Here is a 20,685-nt window from a genome sequence, read left to right as displayed (position 1 = left end):
GATTTTGGAATACGGAAAAGGATTGTTTCAGGTCATCATTTAGAGATTCTGTTGTTCGGATATTTTCTCTTGTCGACCTTGTTTCTGCCGCTACAGAGTCAGTCTGTATCTGCGTGACTTCTGTAATTACCTCTACATCTGGTAAGGATCAGATTTTTATTTCTCCATTTCTTGTGTATTTGTGGTTTGTTGCGAACCTATAACTTTTGAGGGGAATAAAGGTGGGAGTTTCACTGCTGCATGCAGGAAGTGCTTCATGTTCTTTTTTTTGTATTCTGTGACAGCTGGCTAGAGGTGTCTTCCACATTAGTTTTTGAATTTGAGCCTTTCATCACCATTGGCATGCTATATTTCTCAAGCTCCTCTTACCCCTCCTCCTTCATATTCAATGTATTCAAAGACTTTACTTGCCCCGGAATCATCCTTCTCTCCAGGTGCAATTATTTGGTTAGTTCCAGCAATGTAGACATCATGGTGGACTTGTCAGTATGATCACTCCTTGCAATGTCAAAGAGTCATGCCTGTCACTGCGCAGAGCTCTCTTCTTCTATGTCCAATCTTGCTTGGATCTTATTAACAAAGGATTCCATGTGAATCTGTTTAGTGTGAATCATAGCTGTCAGCGTAGCTTGTTCCTTCATTGCTTCGCTATAAGACTCACAGGGCCTCATTAACAGAAGGCGGCCACGTAATGAACGGTGCTGGTAAGGGACCGGCACCATTCATTACGTGCCTCCACATTACGGGTCTGCTCGCGGGTGGAGGTATGGACGTTTGGTCCAGACCAGACGTCCTTAGCGGCACCCGCAAGCAGACCATGATGCTAAAAACTGGCCCGTCATTAACAGGTCCGTTGTTAGCATCCTCCCCATTCCTATTGAGCCCTATGATGGCTCAAATGGGAATGGGGATGTACCGGGTCTCGGTCCCGAGAATGGGAATTACCAGGCCCGCCAAAGTCGGCATTGCCCGGTAATTCCCTATTTTCGGGACCCAGACCCCGTACCCGGTTTGGGGGTAGCCATGCCGCTAAAAGCAGCATGGCTACCTCCAAACTCGTAATGAGGCCCAGTTTAAAAAATGGAGCTAATGATATTGTTGTTGCCGCCATTTAGCTATTTTGTAGATTCATCAATGTTGTAGGAATTGATGGATGGGCATCCTGGTCCCCAGGTGAACATTGAGGTAATATTTTCATCGTCGATCTCTCCTCACTGTTCATTCTGTTAGTGGTATTGGGCGCCATCATTCTCATCTGAGTATGTTCGTTGGTATCATCTGCATCAATGAGTGGAGTATTGTTGATTTTGTCTGCTGCACTCAGCAGAGAACTCCTCATGTTGTCTTGTGAATTCTTCATTATTCTTGGCAAGGTTATTGGAGTGGTGACAATGTTAATGCCGCGAGCATCTAAGGGCAGCAGTGTTCTTTCTTAGATCATTTGTAGGATGTAACAGCGGCGTGGATGTCCTCTCGGTTTCGTTTTCTTTCATGAAAACAGGTAAAGAATATCCAAATACTGATTTTCTTTTTTCATGATTGAACATCAGAGATTCAATTTCTGTTATGTCCAGTGAGAGTCTTGCAGCACGCCCAGATAGAAAGAACGGGCGCATTGAGGAGTCTCTGTCAAATTCGTGGCCGGTGGAATAAATTGCTGGCCAGGGAGGTACACCAGTGATGGCAGTTTTGCTACAAGAGGAAGCATCACTTTCAATCTAATTTCCGTTCCTTGGTGTGGTGAAGTTCCGATTTTACATTCCTCCATGTCTAGGTGTGTAGCTTTAGGGTCATTTATAAATGACTCTTTCTTCAGTGTTCAAGTCCATTCCCAATGTTCTAGGGGATCGTAGTAGCGTATTTGTAAGATGGTGAATAGTGGGTAATATGCAAGTATATTCCTCTTCTAAATCAGTCATTGGTGGGAATATGTTAGTGTTAATGTCAGGAGCACAATTATAGAACGGATCACATACCCCCAATTCTGACTGCAAGCTGCAGCGGGGATCTATTTTTTGTGAGAGGCTGAGCGGGTTGCTAATTATTTGTCTTTGCATCTTACATGCTATCCCTTGTTTATCCAACGCGGACACACTCACCTCTTTTTGCGGATCTAGAGCTCGGTCACAGCCAAATTCTACAACAGATTGCTCCTTACCAGGTGGCTCATCTGCCGGTTGAGATGGTCTACTTTCTGACGTCGAGCCAGTCATTGGCAGACAATTCCTTGCTTGATTCCGGGTCCTCGGGCCGGTAGACACCAAAGTTACAGTCCTCTACGGACACTTCTCGCCTCCACGGAACTCTCGTGCTAGCGTTTTGTGTCAGGGGCTAGGTTTATTCACTGCGAGAGTGCTTCGAGCGTTAAAGCTACACTGTCCAGTCAACAATTTCCCTGCCAGTCCTGCGGACCACAAAGACTTCTTTCCTCTCCACTGTCCACTGCTGCATGATAACACACTGCAGCACAGCGCTGTGCTCGACCAGACGGCAGCGTTATCACAGGTAAGCTGCCTCCCTGTGAAAATGACACTGTAAACAGACTCAAGCAGACTCAAGGGTCCGTGATTCAAACAGCACCTTCATACCTACCATTCCCCTCTCCAAAACAACAGCACCACTCTTCACAATAACTCAATAAATGTGAAGACGATACTTTATGTGGTGGTGAGAAGCCCAAACACTGTGTGAGTCGTTTTTTTAGAATTTCTATTCTGTTCATATACCCTTGTTTTGCTGAGTGATGTTTATCTCTACCTCAAAAGAATGTTAAACGTGGTGTCTGCTCGAATGGATATAGTCTATACTTCCGCTTTGTTAGGAGGTCGTATTGACATCCAGTCATGAAGGTGAACGACTTTTGCCATTTTAAATGTGGAAAATTGTAGGTACTTACATTACAGCATACACACAGGCCTCAAAGTGGTTTTGAATTCTGTAGTCAGTAATAGCAAATGGAATCCTGGATTTGGAAACGTTCTTGCAGCAGCGTGTGGTCACCTTCGAAGGTCTGCGATCTGTGCATGGAAGAGGAACACACATGCTTGAGCTTAAGCCAATGGCATTCCTAAGGAAAGTGATTGAAATGCACAGTGCAAAGAGTACTTTTCATCCACACACACTTTTAAACCAACGCATGGGTATTACCATTATTTTTCACAGCAGGGCCATTTACACCAGATACTATATCCAACTTGGTTTTGAGAAATGTCTGTGCTTCTAGAGCTGTTTCTACATATGTAATGTTATGTCATTTGTCTTGTATACTACGCACATCACCACTTTAGTGGTCTTAAAGCAGCAAGCCTTTCCTTGTATAGGTGATTTTTGATGCCGTCCAGAGTGGCCTCCAGACCGGGGTCTTTGGGGTAAAAGGGAAACCGGGCTAAGGAAAGCAGGAAAGGGGAAGTATGGGAAAAGTCAGGGAGACAAAAACATACAAACGTAACTCTGAACTAGCAGGCAATTGAAAACATAAGGTTGCGTGACTGTGGTTGTTCAGATGAATGTTCAGATTACAGTGTATTGACCAGAAGAAAGTGTAATCATAAGAAGGGATGAGAGCATCCCTTATTGGGGATGAGAGCATCCCTTATTGGCCTACAGAACTTTCATGGAGGACATTACTTGTCTGGTGGTGGTATTATGATAAGGCATGTTGTGGATGGGTGATGCCCATGAGGTGTGTTCAAGAGTCCCTAGGAGTTGTCAGGGCTGCTAACCAGACAATCATATTGGACTCACTCCTGACGATGGCTGTAGGCAACTCTGGTAAAGCTTTTGTTGCTGGCGTAGGTGACAGAGACAGGAGTTGGTGGCATGCAGAATGGGGTCTGTGGAACACAGAAGAAGAGTTTGACTAAAAGGATATCCACCACCACCAGAAATACCCGACTGGCCTCAGGTGGAAATAAAGTGAACAATTGTCACCCTTATAGTAATATGCAACCAGACACAGTTTATACATTCTAACACTGTGAAATGAAACCCTGTTTTCAACCGAGAATGAGCTGCTCCTGCTGGGCTACTGTCGGTCAAAGTCTATTCCTTCTAGCAAGAAGAAGGGATATCACGAGAAACCTATTTATCTCTGAAGATGGGGGCATTAACAATACTAGCAACTAAAGTTCCTTGATGCTCAACATTTAAATGTCACATATTTCAATTAAAACATATTGCCCATTGCAAACCGTGCTTTTTAAAGGGACACCCACAAAGAAAATAAACACATTTGTAATATAAAATATAAAAATGACACAACTACAAAATGTATTTGTTGTGGGACCAGTAAGAAACGTTGCTCAGTTAACACGTATATGAGCATACCCAAACATAAACAATATTGATCTAAAATGCACCGAATTTCACATAACAGTACAATATGACATATTACGAAAAGAAAAGTCAGACCAGACAACAAAAAAATAACAATTTACATTGTGTGGTTAGTTCAGTACCACATCACAGTGTGAAAGGGTTGTACCCTTACAATCGTCTTGAAAACCATTCAATCTTCTGTGAAGTATTGAGTAAAAAGGCAGACAGCTTGCAATCCGTTTTGTAGGGTTAGTCATGAAATAATACAATAGATGAAAGTCACAAACAATGTGCAGCATCATTCTCCAACACATTTTCATAATGCCTTTTGCCACCATATATGCCAGTAAAAACATTGTAATAATGACTGTGCCCATACATGTCAATTCTGGTTGCACCAATATTTGTGAGTATTCACATACAAGAACATATTCATGTTTGATTTGCTCATAATGCCAATAATGATGCAATAAGAAAACATGTCCATGCTGGCTCTGTGAATATATGCTAGCATTGCCACTTAAGAACATATGTGTGTTGGCTTTGCCAGAAAAATTAGCATGCTACAATATTAAAACATGTCTCGTCTGGCTGCACCAATGTAGACCAGTGTAGTCACGTAATTATACTTATAATGTTTGCTTTACTACAGATGACCAGTAAAAAAAATGCTATGCTACAGTAAGAAAATAAGGTAGACTGACTGTACCAAAGTAGGCTAGTCTGTACACGTAATAATATATATGTTTGATTTCCATGGATGCCCAGCACAAAATGCTATGCCAGAGTAAATAAATCAAGGTCGACTGGCTGCATCAAAGTAGGCTTGTTTAGCCCTGTAATAACTTATCATGTCTGATGTGCCATTGATGGCAAGTAGAAAATGACATACCACAATATAAATGTGCCTGGACAGTTGACAAATATCCCTTCTCCCCCCATCCAAAAGCAACCACACACATTCACACTGCATTGCCTCTCTCAGTCACACATGTACCCATACACTCGCTCATTCACATTTTCACCTATACACTGTACACTAGCAAATTTTCCTGCCCATTCACACACACTCCCAAAAGCCATGCACCTGCTCATTTGCACATGCATAAGCACATAAATAAGCGTATAAATGTGACTCGTCAGCCTTCTTCCATCTACCATGAAGGCCCTCTGCTCCCACAAAGCACATGTGTGAAAGACCAGACGCACTCTCTTCTCGATGCACCAGGTTGTCTGAATGTCCAGGAGATGCAGGAGCACCCCCAATGCACATTCATTCAGACAGGCAGTTACCCAGCCTGCATTCCCAATAGGCCATGCAAGGCTGTGGAAGCAAAGCACCTCCAGCCGTGCATGGCCCATTGGACATGCACGCTGGCAAACCCAAACTGTCAAAGGGAACCCATGTTTCATGTATAATTTAACGCCAGCCCATTAGCACTCCCTCAGCTGCTTAATGCAATTAAGGGAGAGCTAAGTGTTTCATTGAGTTGGATTGGCTTGCTGTTAGGCAGAATTGCATGCAGTAACCTCTGGGTCCACCACATGCAATTAGGACTACAAGTGCAAGTCAAACCAACCTTTGGTATAAGTCTGTACCAAAACAGTTTTTGGTAGCGAGCTGAGCAGCCAGGCTTATCTCAAGAGTGAATGTGAGCAGTACAAGAGGTTACACAGAGGTCTTTCAATCACAGTGGTTCAAGTAGACACTTATACTCAAGGTTTCTTGGTAAAACACTTATTAATTTATTACACAATCATTTAGAAAACATTTCACTAGAAGGAGGCAACTTAATATCATACACTAATACACTTCAATACAAAACTCTAAGATTTGAGAGAGTTTGAGCTCCCCTGAAGTAGGAGCAAAATAGCAGTTCAATTACTAGAAGTGAGCAAAAGGGACAAGGTAAGCAGAATAAATCCCATATACTTGTAAAACAGTGCAGATAGTTTCAGTTCACTAGAAGAGTTCAATTCAAGTCAATAGGCCTAGGCCAAAGTCAATGGGCTAGTGTTCTGGAAGGAAAGAGCAGTTCTGGTATCAAATGGTAAAGTCTTTACAGAAGTTCTCAGAAGTAGTTTAGGCAAAAAAGAATCATATGGAGGGTCATAAGCTGATTAGGCCTGTAAATTGGGAATGTTTCATGAACTTTCACCGCGAGAGTGGCGTTCTCTCAATCGGGTAGGCACAGTACCTTAATTTGAAGAAACAAATGCTGCTGAAGCCGTTGGTTCCTGGCAGTTCCTGCAGATCTCACTGTTCCTGAGCCTCAGTCATGGGGACAAGAGAGAGGATGTCAGGGGACTCCTGCACTGCACAGGATCGTTGAAGAAAGCAAACAAGATGGAGTCACTTCAGTTCCAGTAGCTGTAGATTCAAGAACACAAACTGGTGTCCCTCTCCCTGGTTAATCCTAACCAGCCTTAAGAATGGTATCCAGGTGTCTTACAAGTTGATTGGTCGCACCAACTCAAATGAAGAAGCCGTCCTTGAAGGAGCTTCTCTGTCCAATGGAGTTTGTCAATTTCAGACCTGCAGCAGAGCTTCACCGGGCAAACCAACGGTCCAGGCATTGCAGCAGCCGTCCATTTCCAGCTCTTCTTTTGTTCTTTCATTCCAGTGGTCGACTCTGCTTTCCAGTCCCAGAGAATCACCTTTTAAACAGTTCTCTCCCTTTCATTCCAGCCTAGCTGTCACTCACCCAGCAGGGCGGCTGTTCTTGCCGGACAGTCAGCCAGCCAATAACGCCAGAGTGCATTTGGGTCTCCTAGAAGACTAAGCACAGGGAGTTTTGGGCACCTCCCTCACTTCCTGCTCACCCCAGACACTCAGAAGCCAGAGGCGATCTTCACTCCTGAAGCCCACCAAAGGCACACAAACAAAGGGACCAAACCTGGTTTGGCGCGTAGAGACAAACCCTAGAAGGACCTTTCCAAAAAGAAACAGTGAAAAAAGAAGACTGGGACCCGTTTAAACAAAGGGGCCTAAGGTGCCATCTTGAAAAACATGGCTCCTGAGATTTTTAGTTACCGGTGTTCGCAGTCGGGAAAACACATGGTAGTTTGTTGTAAAACCACTGCCACCAGCCTTTTCAATCGGAAAGGGTAGCATTTGACTTCTACATGAGTATTTAGACACAGGGGATACTATGTAACCCTTCCAGCACTCCATTGTAAGATGGTGTGTGCTGGGTCTATGAATTTGGAAAGACTAGCAAAGTCAATTGCACTTTACATCTATGGGAAACAGTAGTTTATCCCAGAGAAGGTATTTAAACCTTTGGGAAGTTTCAAAGACATCCCTGTGTCACTGCACTGAAGGTGCTCTGTAACACACACAAATAGATGATGCCTATGGAGTTATCTAAAACCCCATATTCAAAGAACACAAGTGTAAAACACACATCAAAATACATGAAAGAGTGAGAAAAAATCAAGTCCTCAAAATCCAGCAAAGTTTCTGGGGGTCTCTAAAATGAAGGGAATTAGCACATTTTTGAGAATTCTCCCTAACACTTGTCCATAATGGGTGGCAGGTTGGCATGCTCGCGCACTTTAGGATTGAGCCGCTTCAGTGATTGGTCATAATTTGCAAGGAAATAATGGGGACTCTTTAAGCTGGCTATTTGTTTTGTACCCTGCAGTGTTTGACACGAGACAGTCCTTAATCAAGATTTGGAACCTGTTTTAGGCCAATGTTACAATGATCGGTTTTGGTCGTCTTTTGTTATTACATTTTTTATCATTTGTTTGACAGTCTACACATCTATTTCAGTTTTTGGGTATCGGTTTCTCATCTTTTGTGACTCTGAACATACATATGCTTGAGGTTAGAGATGGGGCGATCCACGCTCTAAGAGGAGAGACTCCTTTCTAAATTATGGCCTACTTTAGAGCTGGCACAATATTATAATGGTCAATGCCTTCAGGGAATGTCACTCCTGCAGCGGTGCCAGGCTCGACATTGGTACTAGCATAAAATGAGACATTAATTTCCACATTTTAGGTGGAATCATCTAATCCTGGAACAAGTGGCCCATGTTGATATACAGCTTTATTAACCCACATTTAGTAAATATTGTGACAGGTTGATTAGCCTATTCTACAATATAATCTATGGCCATAAATGTTGAGGCTTAAAGCTAGAGCCTTATTGTCTGAGTTCAGTACACTACCCACTAAACCAGGCCAGTTACAGCAAAGAATACCTGTAGGCTAGAATTTGGAATCCAATAACAGAACTGATCTCAACAGGTCACTTGAGTTTACAGTTTTTGAGAAGAGATCAAATTAATGACAATGTTTAACTCCTGTTTAATGTATGACTTGGGGTTGAACCCACAGTCCTAAAACAGGCGGGCTACCCCTCTTGTTCATTCATTCATTGTCATGATTTGGATAGTGCCTTTCACCATAATTATGGTCCCAATGTGCTGGTGGTTGAACGCCCTCGGAGGGACCAAAGTCCAAAGTATGGGAAATTGGGAGGTACTATTATGCGTGTGTGCATTTCCCTGCTAGTCACCCATGTCGGAATGAACTGTGGATTAGGTGGAAGGAGGAGCTAAGCGGGAGGGGCTGTGTGAGAGGATAGACAATTATGTGTGTAGCTACAGTTCACATTTTATGTCGGGAAAAGTAGCTGCATTCTTATGGTAGGGGTGTTGTGCAGAGGTTTTTGAGTTGAATGTGAAAGCAAATGTTTGTGAGAGTGAGGCCGTGCCTCCGGCTAAGTTCCGAAGGTATGTTCATCCTGACGGTAGGGGTTGGAAAGCCTCGGTGGGAAGAGTGTTTAACAGTGCAGGAAAACAAGCAAATAGCCAGTGATTTGAGATTCAGACTGAACAGTCAAAACAATTGTACCAAATTCAAGTAATACCCCTAGGGCACAAGGCAGATGACAATATTTTTTTTAAATTGTGCTTTTTATGCCACTTTGAAACACTGTAATATAAGGAATTAGCAGCTGGAGGTGATGTAGTGGCCCCTCTCAGCCAGTCAGGAAGCTCGTAATGCGGGCTCTACTTCTGGTTTTGCCAACGTTCTATCTCTCCCAAATAGCAGGAGGCTGCTATGTTCCTTCCGGGGCAATAGCGTCCGTTCCCTCGCGCCCCTTTCATCCTCTCACCACCGCCCTCACCCAATTCCCGTACTACCCAATTTCAAACCCCACTTGCCTCCCTGTTAGCATGATTGCACTGCTATATATAAATACACACAGCGTGATGGTGCTCGAGCCAGCCATCTACAAGCACTGCTTTAAAGAAGCTCCACAAAGATACATATGCAAAGCACTGTGCCCTGAAAACACTTTGCTAGGCCCAGGTTAGTCTCAGACTTCTTGGGTCGCAGTCTCCTGCAAGCCATTTCAGCACAAACAGGGCACTTGTGGTACCTCTAGCAGCCGCCATCACTATGCAGTCCTGGCCCTCAGGGAGGGTAAAATGAAATGTCCATGCAATGGCACCGGGCGGCCTCAGATTATCACCCCAGCCTCTGCAAAAGTCATGAAGCTGATCAGAGCAAGATACTGACTGTAAGAGAATAAAGCAGGAGGAGCGATAGGCTGGGTTGCATTCTCCCTGAAGTTAAGGCAGTGTGAGAAAATGAATACTGTTTAGGATTGGAAAAGTACGGTATTTACCCGCTTAGTAAGGACTTTGATAAGGAGGGGTGGTGGAAGGCAATGTGAGTGCTTGCCCGCTTGTAACTGTGCACTGGAAATGTGCATTTGCTTTATATGAGTTCCCCAGAACTGAGCCGACACTTCCGACTAACACCACGGAAGTGCATTCAAAATTCTAGTGGAGGAAACAGACATTAAAAATATATTCTCCAAAAAGGTGCCAGGGCCATATCCTGCTTTCAGGGAGCAGCCTTACAAAAGCATGGCCTCAGACTATCATTTGTGATAATGGGCCTCATTACGACCCTGGCGGTAAGGGGTTTACGCCAGCGTTAGCTGCGCCGACCCCTTACCGCCAATTACGAGGTCCCCTAGCGCCATGGTGCTTTTAACACCTGCTTTTAGCAGGTGTTAAAATCCATGGCGCTAAGGGACCATGGAGTTAATTACGCCACCGTAATTTACGGTGGCGTAATTAACGCCTTCCCCACTCCCATTATGCCCTATGGGGCAAAAATGGGAATGGGGAAGGGTAAATGGGGATTGGGGACTTACCGCCCCGCCAAGGTCGGAATGGGGCGGTAAGTCCGCCAACCACCATGGCGTAAACGTAGTTTACGCCATGGTGGTAAAGTCACGGCCCAGGCGGTAACTTACCGCCTGGGTCGTAATGAGGCCCAATGTGTCTTGGACATTTCAGAACGAGTGCAAATATCAACTATGCACTAGAAACTTAGCTTTTAGTGGGCCAGGGCTACCCGGGATGGGGCTCCGGAAGTCACCAAAAAGTGCTTCTGATCCGGGACTCTGACGGCCCCCCAACTAGCCCTAGAGTTATCAACCCTGAGCCCCCACATACAGCCCATTGTTTCACTCATCAAAGCCGCGTGGTGAGATAGCTTCCTGCAGGGTTCTGTGTTTCTGATTAAGACACTTAAGACAAAAAGGGGAGGTGGGGGCATCAAAAGGTATGATAGCAGTGTGGCTTCTGTTTCTAAATCAGAGGCGCCAACCCCTACAGGCATCCCTTTCACTTTGTGACTGTGTTTAGTGAAATGACGGCCTGGGGGGTTTAGCTCCTCTCTTAAAAACAAAAGGCGAGGTGATTACACTGCTATCACATCGTTTGGTGCACCCTCCTCTCCTTTCGTTTCCTTATCACAGTCTCTGGAATGTCAATAAGAAACAAAGGCAGAGGTGGACAAAGCAAAGACACGCACATGCCTTCCTGCTTGGCTCCCAGTGCCTTTGGGACTGAAGCAGTATCCAGCGACTCCGCCCATACTGTTCCTTTTTAGAGCCCCCCCCTTCTGTCCCCATCCCACTTAAAGCACTGACACGAAATAACATTGCAAGATTTCGAAACAATTATACCAAAAACTGTATACACATTTTGGTTTTGGTGAATTGCTGTGGCGCTTGCACAAGAGAGAGTGCGATGGGGGATTCTGAACTGAGAATATATGGTTGGCATAGCAACAGGCAATGCTACAGCATGACAATACCAAATGACAAGTTTCTTTTTCCAAACTCCTTCACCCACTACCCAATGTGGAGTTCCCTAACAATATTTGGTCTAATCAGCAGCTTTCCATTTCCCAGCTGTACAGTGATTTGTTAGGTTGCAAAATTGGGCTTTTTGGGCTATTTTGAGAACAAGTGGGCTATTTGGACTGCTTTCGATTGCAGATCTGTTTTAAGTCTTGCGGAGGCTGCCTCTGTAGCCACCCCATGCCCACTCACCAAACCACCACCAACCCTACTCCCACTCTCTCTACCCCCACCCATCCCACCCTACACATCCCATCCCACCCTACCCATTATGTGCTGCTTGGGTTTCGATTGGGCTATTTTGGGCTGCTTTAGACAAGTCGTCCAGAGGATGCTTTGTTCTTCATGCTTCCTGCCCCCAACCAACTACCACCAGCCACCCCACACACTATCTCCACCAACACCCACCCACCCTACCCTCACTCTCTCTACTGACACCCACCCACCATACCCCATCTATCTACCCCCACCCACCTACCCCAACCCCCATTCTCGCTAGCCCCACCCACCCCACCCCTGTTTCTCTACCTCCAGCCACCTATCTCACCCCCACTCTCCCTATCCAGCCCAACCCACTCCACTCTACACCATCACCCACCCACCCATCCCCAATCTATATAACCCCACCCAACCCACTCTTTCTACTCCACCCTCACACACTGCCCCCACACTCTCTAGTCCCACCCACCCCACTCCATTCTAATTAAGCAAAACCATCCACCCCACTCTTTCTAGCCCCGCCCACCCACTCTCTCTACCCCCACCCATGCCCCCACTCTCTTTACCCCGCCCACCCTACCCCCCACTCTCTTTACCCCGACCGATCCACTCTACCCCCAATCGCTCTACCCGATACACCTGCTCTACCCCCTCATCCACTACCCCACCTACCCTACGCCCTTTCTCTCTACTCAACCCTACCCCGTCTCTCTTTAACTACACCCACGCACCCTACCCCCCTCTCTATAGTCCCACCCACCCAACCCCCTCTAATCCCCTTGGAACGGAAAAAAATATAGTTTTTTAATTAATTTTGAAATGGAGTTACAAACTCAGAAAAAGTATTTCTTGTGTTTGTTTCTTAAGTAGACAATATAGCAACAGGGAACATGGGCCATTAGAGTACCAGAGAGAGGAGTTGACGTCTGTGGCGGTCGGCGCCTGCTGAATGTGTGTGAGGGCTTTGGAGGCCCATTTCAACAAGATGTTTTTGGACCTCCTTGCCAACATCTGGGAAAAGAAATCTGAGACACCTGTGGGTGTTTACATCAGAAAGGAGACAGAGGAATGCAGCAAGAGTTTCATGTGCAGATTGTCACAGGACATGAAGCTACTGGGTTGCTGAGATACTGAGGGGCAGATTCTGATGTGCCTGCAGATGTAAGACAGTGTTCCTCCATGAAGGAGGGACACTTCACTTGCAAACACCATATTCTGATGAAGAAAGAATGTGGTGCAGGGACATAAAAGCTTTGGCTTTTGCATGTGCCTGATGTATGGCTTGACAACAGCCTTAGCAACCATCAGGAATGCAAGGCAGCCACATGGATAGGATTCTCCTCCAGGCATCACTGGTTTAGCACAACAAAAAAGGAGTAATAATACGGTGCCTTTGAGGCGCCGTTAAACTCTAATGCACACTTTTTCCCTTTAAAAATAAACAATTTCTTAGACTGCAGCACCACTTCTCTAGTTTAATGAAAGTTTAAGAAAACTTTCTTAAACTAGAAAAGTGACAGTATATTAAGAAATGCTAGCAAGGTCACTGTAGCACATGTTTCCCCCACAACATGTGATTTTATCAGCTTTTGCTGTTGAAAAGCACATCTCCCCTCCACGCAACTAATTTCGGCTCACACAAAACCCAAATCGCAAACCATCATTCTAGGGGACTTCAACCTAGGACTGAACGACCCACTCGACTCCAATGCACTTTCCTTGGCCAACACCATGTCAGCACTTGGCTTCACGCACAGAATCCAGCAACCCACACATACCAAAGGACGCACCATCGACTGGCTTGCAGATAGCAACTGCACCACCCACATCACATCTAGCTCTCCCTGCCCCTGGACGGATCGCCACCTTATCACTTACAACATAAACACCATAATCAACCCATCCAATCCTCCCATTTTGGCCCCGAAGGCCCCCTCGAGAAACAAAAAGAACATTGCAGCCAATAACTTGCTCCCACTACTGCAACCCGTCCTGGCCTCTTCCATGGACAACACAGCCGACCCCACCTCATTAACCAGTCTCCACAATGACACCATTCTGTCTGCCATCAACAAAATTGCTCATCTCACACTAGGCAAAGCAAATCAACCGGCCCACCTCAATGCCTGGTTCACCCCCGAGTCAAAAGAGCTAAGAACAACAAAAAGAAAAGCAGAATCACAATGGAAAAAAAAACACATCTACTAACAAAAACAACTTTGACTCCGCTGCCAGGGACTACACACTCAAAGTACTGCTCACCAAAGGGACATTATACAATGACAGAATAGCCAAAGCCGCCAGCTCTAACACCAATGAATTTTTTTAAATCCCCAGAGAAATACGCAGACTGGTGCAAAAACATCCAAAATGCCCTTCAAAACAAAATCAGCCGCCTCCAATCTACAATCGAAGCCAAAAAGAATAGCCTAGTCAAATCACACAAATCCACACCTATCACTACCAATATCACCCTCCCAAAAATGCTCCCACCATTTGAATTCACCGAAGTCTCCATTCCAGAAGTCCTAAAGATCATCCACAGCCTAAAACCCTCAAGATGCCAAGGCGACCCCTGCCAACTCACAGTCATCAAAGACTGTGCACCGCAACTCACTCCATTCATCACCAATTTTATCAATGCCTCATTCAAAAACAACTGTGTCCCATCTGACCTAAAGTAAGCCTGGGTGTTACCCCTTCTAAAAACGCCATGGACCCCAACACCCCCACTAACTACCGACCGATAACACCAGTACCGTTTCTTCTGAAAATTCTGGATCGGGTAGCTTACCTACAAATACAGAACTTCCTGGAAACAAATAACATCCTGTGGCTACGTAGTCTGGCTTCCGTCATCGACATCGGACAGAAACAGCACTTTTGGATTTAAAAATCCAAATGGATATTCTGAGGGACAAAGGGAAACTAGCTGTGCTTCTTCTCCTCAACCTCTCAGCCGCATTCGATCTTGCGGACCACAACATTCTTTGTGAACACTTAACATCAGCAACCAACTTCTCCCCCAATGCCACCCTATGGATCAATTCCTTCCTCAGCAACAGAACCATGAAAGTATTCTCCCAAAAGCCGAAGCCCCACCCACCCAAGTTACATGTTGAGTGCCACAAGGATCCTGTGTGGCCCCCACTTTGTATAATATTTTCACCAAGCCATTCTTTGACTGCCTCGACGACCTGGGTGTAATCTACACTAACTATGGAGATGACACCCAGGACCTCATACCTATCTCAGGAGACCACCACACAGACACAGCCAACATTAATGCCATATACCGCTCTATCCAAGACTGGATGGCGCAGCACGGACTATGCTTAAAAGACGACAAGACCGAGCTACTCATCATTCGCTCACAACACAAAATGGATAAACTTAATCACCTTTTCAAATCCTTCATCATAGATGAACACTCCATTAAAGTCACCAACCATGTAAACACTCGGTTTCCACCTTGACTACTCACTCAATCTCAACAAACAAGTAAATGCCACCACCTCAACCACCGCATACACATGCAGACTCATCAGCACGTGCAGAAAATACCTCTCACCAGACAGCTGTCTTATTCTAGCAAGAGCCCCAGTCCTTACGCGCCTCGATTACTGCAACTCACTATACACCGGGACGAAGTCACAGAACATCCAGAAGCTGCAGACCCTACAAAACAATGCCCTTAGGGCTGCACTCAATATCCCTGGATCAGTACACATCTCAGCCACTACACACCGACAACACTGGCTCCCCGTACAGGAACGCATCATATTCAAATCACTCACCCTCACACACAAATGCCTCCAGCAGAAGGCACCTGCCTACCTGTCGAACAGATTCACATTATCACAATGCTCTAGACCCACCAGAACTATCTATAAGCACCGCCTAGCCACTCCCAGATTCAAGCTTCAAAAGGCAGGCTGCAGTAGCTTCCCTACCATCTCCAGCAAACTTTGAAACTCACTACCCCTCCCACTCAGAACCCAAGACTCCTTCTGGATCTTTAGGAAACAAGTCAAAACACACCTCTTCACTCAAAGCCTAAGCAAACAAGCACCCCCTCTCACATAGCTCACACCGCCACCCCCCAGCTCCAACCGTTAACCGAATTGCCTATCTGTTATTATGATCACGTCTTCTATTTGTAAATCTTTCCTGCTTTTCACTTGCAAGTCTTGTACCTGCTAAGACTAACACCCAGGACATCAAAGATGACATCACAAATGTCATTGATGACATCACTGATGACATCACATGTGAAATTAATTTTGATGCAAAGTCCCTAAAAGGGGTTGTGTTTATACAGTTGGTAAAAAGATGTCAGCGGTGATCGGGAGACCTATCGTGTACTACTTAATTGATTAAAGAATGTGCTCATCTAAACAACATTGTATTTGAGTGTTGTTAATACAGGAACCTAATCCTATATAAGCATAGGCAATGGCTGCAGCATGCATCATAGAAGTACAATATTTATAATCTTGTAATTTTGGAAAGAACAATAATGAATGCCACCATATGCAAGTTTTGAGTAATGTTAAACATGTAATAACTAGCTGACAATTCAAGACTTACTACACTTTTGCTAGTACAAACAATACATATGAAGAACCACAATACATACAAATCAAAGGCACATACAGGGAAACAAAAGTAAGGAAGTAAGAAACAGCATCATCAGAAAATGTTAATAACATTACAGTTTATCTTCATGTACACAAATGAAATGTGTGTTTGAGGCCTGCTTTTTTCTCCATGTATGTGGACCATCAGCTGAGACTAAACCATATGGACCATACTTTAAGAACATATGACAAGGTTAATGTCTAGATACAAAACCACATGGCCTAGATATGTCAGTGAACAAAAACAAGTGGCCCAGATATGTGATGTCATCAGTGATGTCATCAATGACATTTGTGATGTCATCTTTGATGTCCTGGGTGTTAGTCTTAGCAGTGCACTGTGGTGGCACGAGTTATGGTTGCTTAGCTTTCCATAACTCGCGAATTTCTGAGGTTTTTTCGGTTTTACTTATAACCATAAGGTCCCTTTAACAAAGTTTTTTCATTGAATTTCATAAGTTTTTATTAGTGCAACCATAACGTCCCTTTAACAAAGTTTTTTCACTGAATTTCATGGGTTTTTACCAGTGCATGCTATTTTCCTACAATTTACTAATATCATACTTACCCCAATATAGCAACACTTCTGTCCAATTTACAATGTTTCACCTTACAACTCTGCCATTTCCCACTTTGTAGCATCATTTTTAACTCTTCTATACACTTTTTGCAACTTTCTCCACTGTTTTTGCATCTGTCGACATCCACAAACATCTGATATCATCACAGACCTTCCGGACAGTGCCACGTGACCATGCGCTCACACGTAGCATGATGATGTGTCTGCGAAGGCGTCCGCAATTCGGAATCGGGTCCATGCTTGGAAGACTGTTTGGAACTGCATTTTTTTCCGACTGATTTGGGAACTTTCAAGCTTAAAATGTACCCCTGCACAGCTCCTACACCTATACTTACTGATTATCCTTTAACGTTCTAGTGCAAGCACATACTTGTAAGAATATTAGTAAAACTGCTATTCCTCTTCAAAATGGCATCAGATTTTGCCCTCCCTCCTCCCCAAAGAGCCACCACCACCGCCACCAGCTGGCGGACCTACACAACAGAAAAAGCGCAGTACTTCCAAAGACAATGAAGAGGACCAAGAAGATGAGGTAGAGGACGTGCCTACCTCCAGCACCCAGAGAGAATCATGGGTGTGACAGTTCTTTACCACTGTTGGGAGTGTATCAAAGACTTAAAATACCAAAGTGAAATGCACAAAGCGGGAACCCGGGTTGCTAAAAAATGTTCTTCCTTTCTCTTCCTACAGCAGGCTGCCATGGAAAGAGAAGGCGGGGCTCCGTACAGAGCCCCTCTTCCTTTTCTATGGCAGCCTGCAGAACCCTATGACCATATTACCATGAGCACATTTTTTTCCCTTTCTAACCTGTACAACTTTCGAATTACTTTACCACACAGCCGGTCCCAGGTGGACATGGCCACTTTAACACCCTTTTAAGTCCCTCGCGGTCATGGGCAGTAGCAGATTGTCTGCGTCATGCCCTTATGCCATGACCCAGACAATCTGGCTACTGCCCAAGGCCACATGCTATAGCTCAGTCACCAAAGATATATGACTATGGCCTCTGGCCTCCGGCCATGCAGCCTGTGTGCACATTCTTGGGTGCATGGCCGTATTATGCTGCAGTGGTTGTTGCCAGCCCCTAGACTCTTGGGTGTATGGCCTACGGCCTGGTGGCCACAACCCACAAACATAAGGCAGCCGCCTGAGGCCCCGTCCACTTCTGTACACATACTATTACAGTACTTGCAACCAGTGGGCAGCATGCACCCAAGAGTCTAGGGGATTGCCAAAACCACCACAGCATAATACAGCCTATACAAACATCCTCATATCATCTACATTCCACTCCCCTACCCTAATGAAGCCTGCCTGCAGTTACCAGATAAGCTGTTCGCCTGAGCACCTAGCCGCGAACTGCTGCGGTGTCAGCAGACTGCCGCGGACACAGCACAGTCTTTTTCCACCTAAACCTAAACAAATACATCATATGAACCATCTTTCACTCCCCCACCCTTTCCAGACCCACTTCCCAACATTTATGCCCCAAAACATGTTTTCCAGCCCTGTTTGCTGCCGCGTTATCGGCGGATATCTGCGGATACAACATGGCGGCCATTTCGGGAAAATGTGACGCACATCACGCTTCTGTCCAGTCAATCAGCGGGTGCGTTAGAAGTCTGTGGACATCACGCAGACCGCCAAACCAATCGGAGTACTGTTTGCGGAGCGAACAGGGAAATTGGTCTGCAAAGTGGACCCAGAAATCACAAATTTTTTGCCACCTACATTTTGCCTGTTTTAAAAAAAAATACTGGACGGATATACACCAAATTTACAAAAGCATGCTTTCAGGGCCAAGCCGTCACTCTGGCGCAAATTTGGTGAAAATTCGTCCAGCGGTTTGGGCTGTAAGCATGAGCAAAATTTGTTTCCATTATGTCTATGGAAAAAAAAATGTGGGACCCCGTTATAGCTTTGTCCTCCCCTTGGCGAAACCTCACCAAACTTACCAGAGAAATTCACAGCGTGCCATTTACTTTTTTTTTGCAAAGTTTGGTAAGGATTGTCCAGGGGGAGCAAAGTTATAAGCTGCCCAAAAAGTGCTCTACCTATGAGATGAGCAACTTACCATATCTACACGGCCACTACTGCAGGCCGTGTAATTAACTACCTACAAATCATATACAACACATGTTTCAAAAATACTGACAAGCCTATCTTTCCGTTGCACATTTTTCCTTGCTATCACAAAGGGAGCTTCTTTAACCCACAGGAGTGCAGTGAACATGAACAGTGATGTGTCAAGATGGCAGCGATGATTATGTTTTTTTGGTTCTCGTGTGTTCAAAGAGTGCAAACGGGGTGGGGTTTTAAGTGGAGATGGGTGGGAATGGGTTGGAAATCATATCCATTTAACTTAGCGATTGGCGTTAAATGGTCGGGACACATAGCCAAACAACACAAATCTATCCTCAAATGTCATCTGCATTGAAAAGCATTAGAGACTCTCTTTCAGTCCACCTCTCCGAAGCTCTTATGTTCAAACTCTTATTTTAATTATAATAGTTTTGCTTTAAGGTAGCGTTTTCAGCACCACCTAATAGCCAAAACTAAAAAGTCAACAAGGTAGTCAGAACGCTGCTGGGAGCTCATAAGCCTGAAGAGGTGACAGTCTGACAGTGCCAGCAAACGCAGCCTCTAATGTGCACTCTGGAAAGCAACCATTTAATTTCCTGCATTGTTGTATTTTGTTTTGTCATAAGATTTTCAAAGTGCGAGCAACTGCTCACGGTCCTCTCTGAGGCTCAATGCCCATTTCAACTGATAAAGCTGAACAGGCCTGACACTATCCCTGGCCGCAGGCCTAGGGGAGAGCTAAAAGGTGATGTGTGGTTTACCACACTAAAAAGAAGAAAGGCAAAGGGGAAGAGGGGGGGTTCACGGGGGCCCATCAAGGCAAAGACCCTTTGAAACCAGCCCTACTGTGACAAGTCCACACAGACCATGAAGAAACCCATCCCGACTACACACTCAACTCAAGAGGATGGAGTAATGAGGCTTAAGACTCAGTTTACAAAAATCACAGCCAATGGATAAAATATGTCAGCAAGAAGAACACGAGATTTGAAAAAAACATGCTCAGTTGAAGCAACCATCCAAAATTGAGCTTTAGAATGCGAAACACTACTTAAAGCTGTTTCCCCAATGATTGCATTGATTTATTTTAGTTGTGCCCTTTGACATCTTTAAAGATGCTTCTTGCTTGCATAAAGCCTTGCAGTAGGAGTCTGCAGAGTCATGGCACTGTGCACTATTCTGCTATGTGAGACCTGCCTGAGGGCTGATTTCAGGGCGGATAGCGGGGCGCTAACCTCTCTTTCGAGAATGAACACCTGCACAATCGGAACACGAGCAGGGCACTGGCAAACAAGTGAATACCTTTATGTTTAATAAAGATGTTTGGTTTTTAAATACAGAGCTCTCACTAGTCAACCCTTGGTTAAGTGGAATTGGTTTTACTTACAGTCATTGCCCATTGCAGCTGCAAGGCAGAGGAGCAGCACGGCGGACGCCCCTAACACGTATCTGTTGAACGCCATTTTGCAGTGTGGTGCCAGCAAGAACGAAATACCTCGGTATGAACACACTGTGACGCTGGCCATCTCACCTCCTCCCCGGTTTGCGGGCGAGCTGGGGGTGGCGGAACACTGCTATTTTTGTAGCTCACAGACCACCAACAGAGGAAAAGACTGATGGCAGTTAAAATGGAAGAAGGTTAGCGCAATTTCCTTGCCACAGCCCCT

At 45.0% G+C, this 20,685-nt stretch overlaps 1 protein-coding gene across 1 annotated transcript in view; it reads right to left on the bottom strand.

Annotated features, from left to right (window-relative positions):
• Positions 1-20,625, bottom strand: part of LOC138491484 (eotaxin-like) — a 147,907-nt gene extending 127,282 nt beyond the window's left edge. Inside the window, exons 1-2 of the mRNA XM_069618001.1 lie at positions 20,406-20,625; positions 2,897-3,017 (exon numbers count right to left, since the gene is read on the bottom strand). Coding sequence (XP_069474102.1) covers positions 2,897-3,017; positions 20,406-20,544 — 260 coding nt within the window. The 5' untranslated portion in view covers positions 20,545-20,625. The remainder of the gene's footprint in view (positions 1-2,896; positions 3,018-20,405) is intronic.
• Positions 20,626-20,685: the final 60 nt, after the last annotated feature.

The sequence above is a fragment of the Ambystoma mexicanum genome, chromosome 10, assembly GCF_040938575.1.
Source record: "Ambystoma mexicanum isolate Mex_15411 chromosome 10, UKY_AmexF1_1, whole genome shotgun sequence".
NCBI classification, from domain to species: domain Eukaryota; kingdom Metazoa; phylum Chordata; class Amphibia; order Caudata; family Ambystomatidae; genus Ambystoma; species Ambystoma mexicanum.
This window is presented reverse-complemented; position numbering and strand designations above follow the sequence as displayed.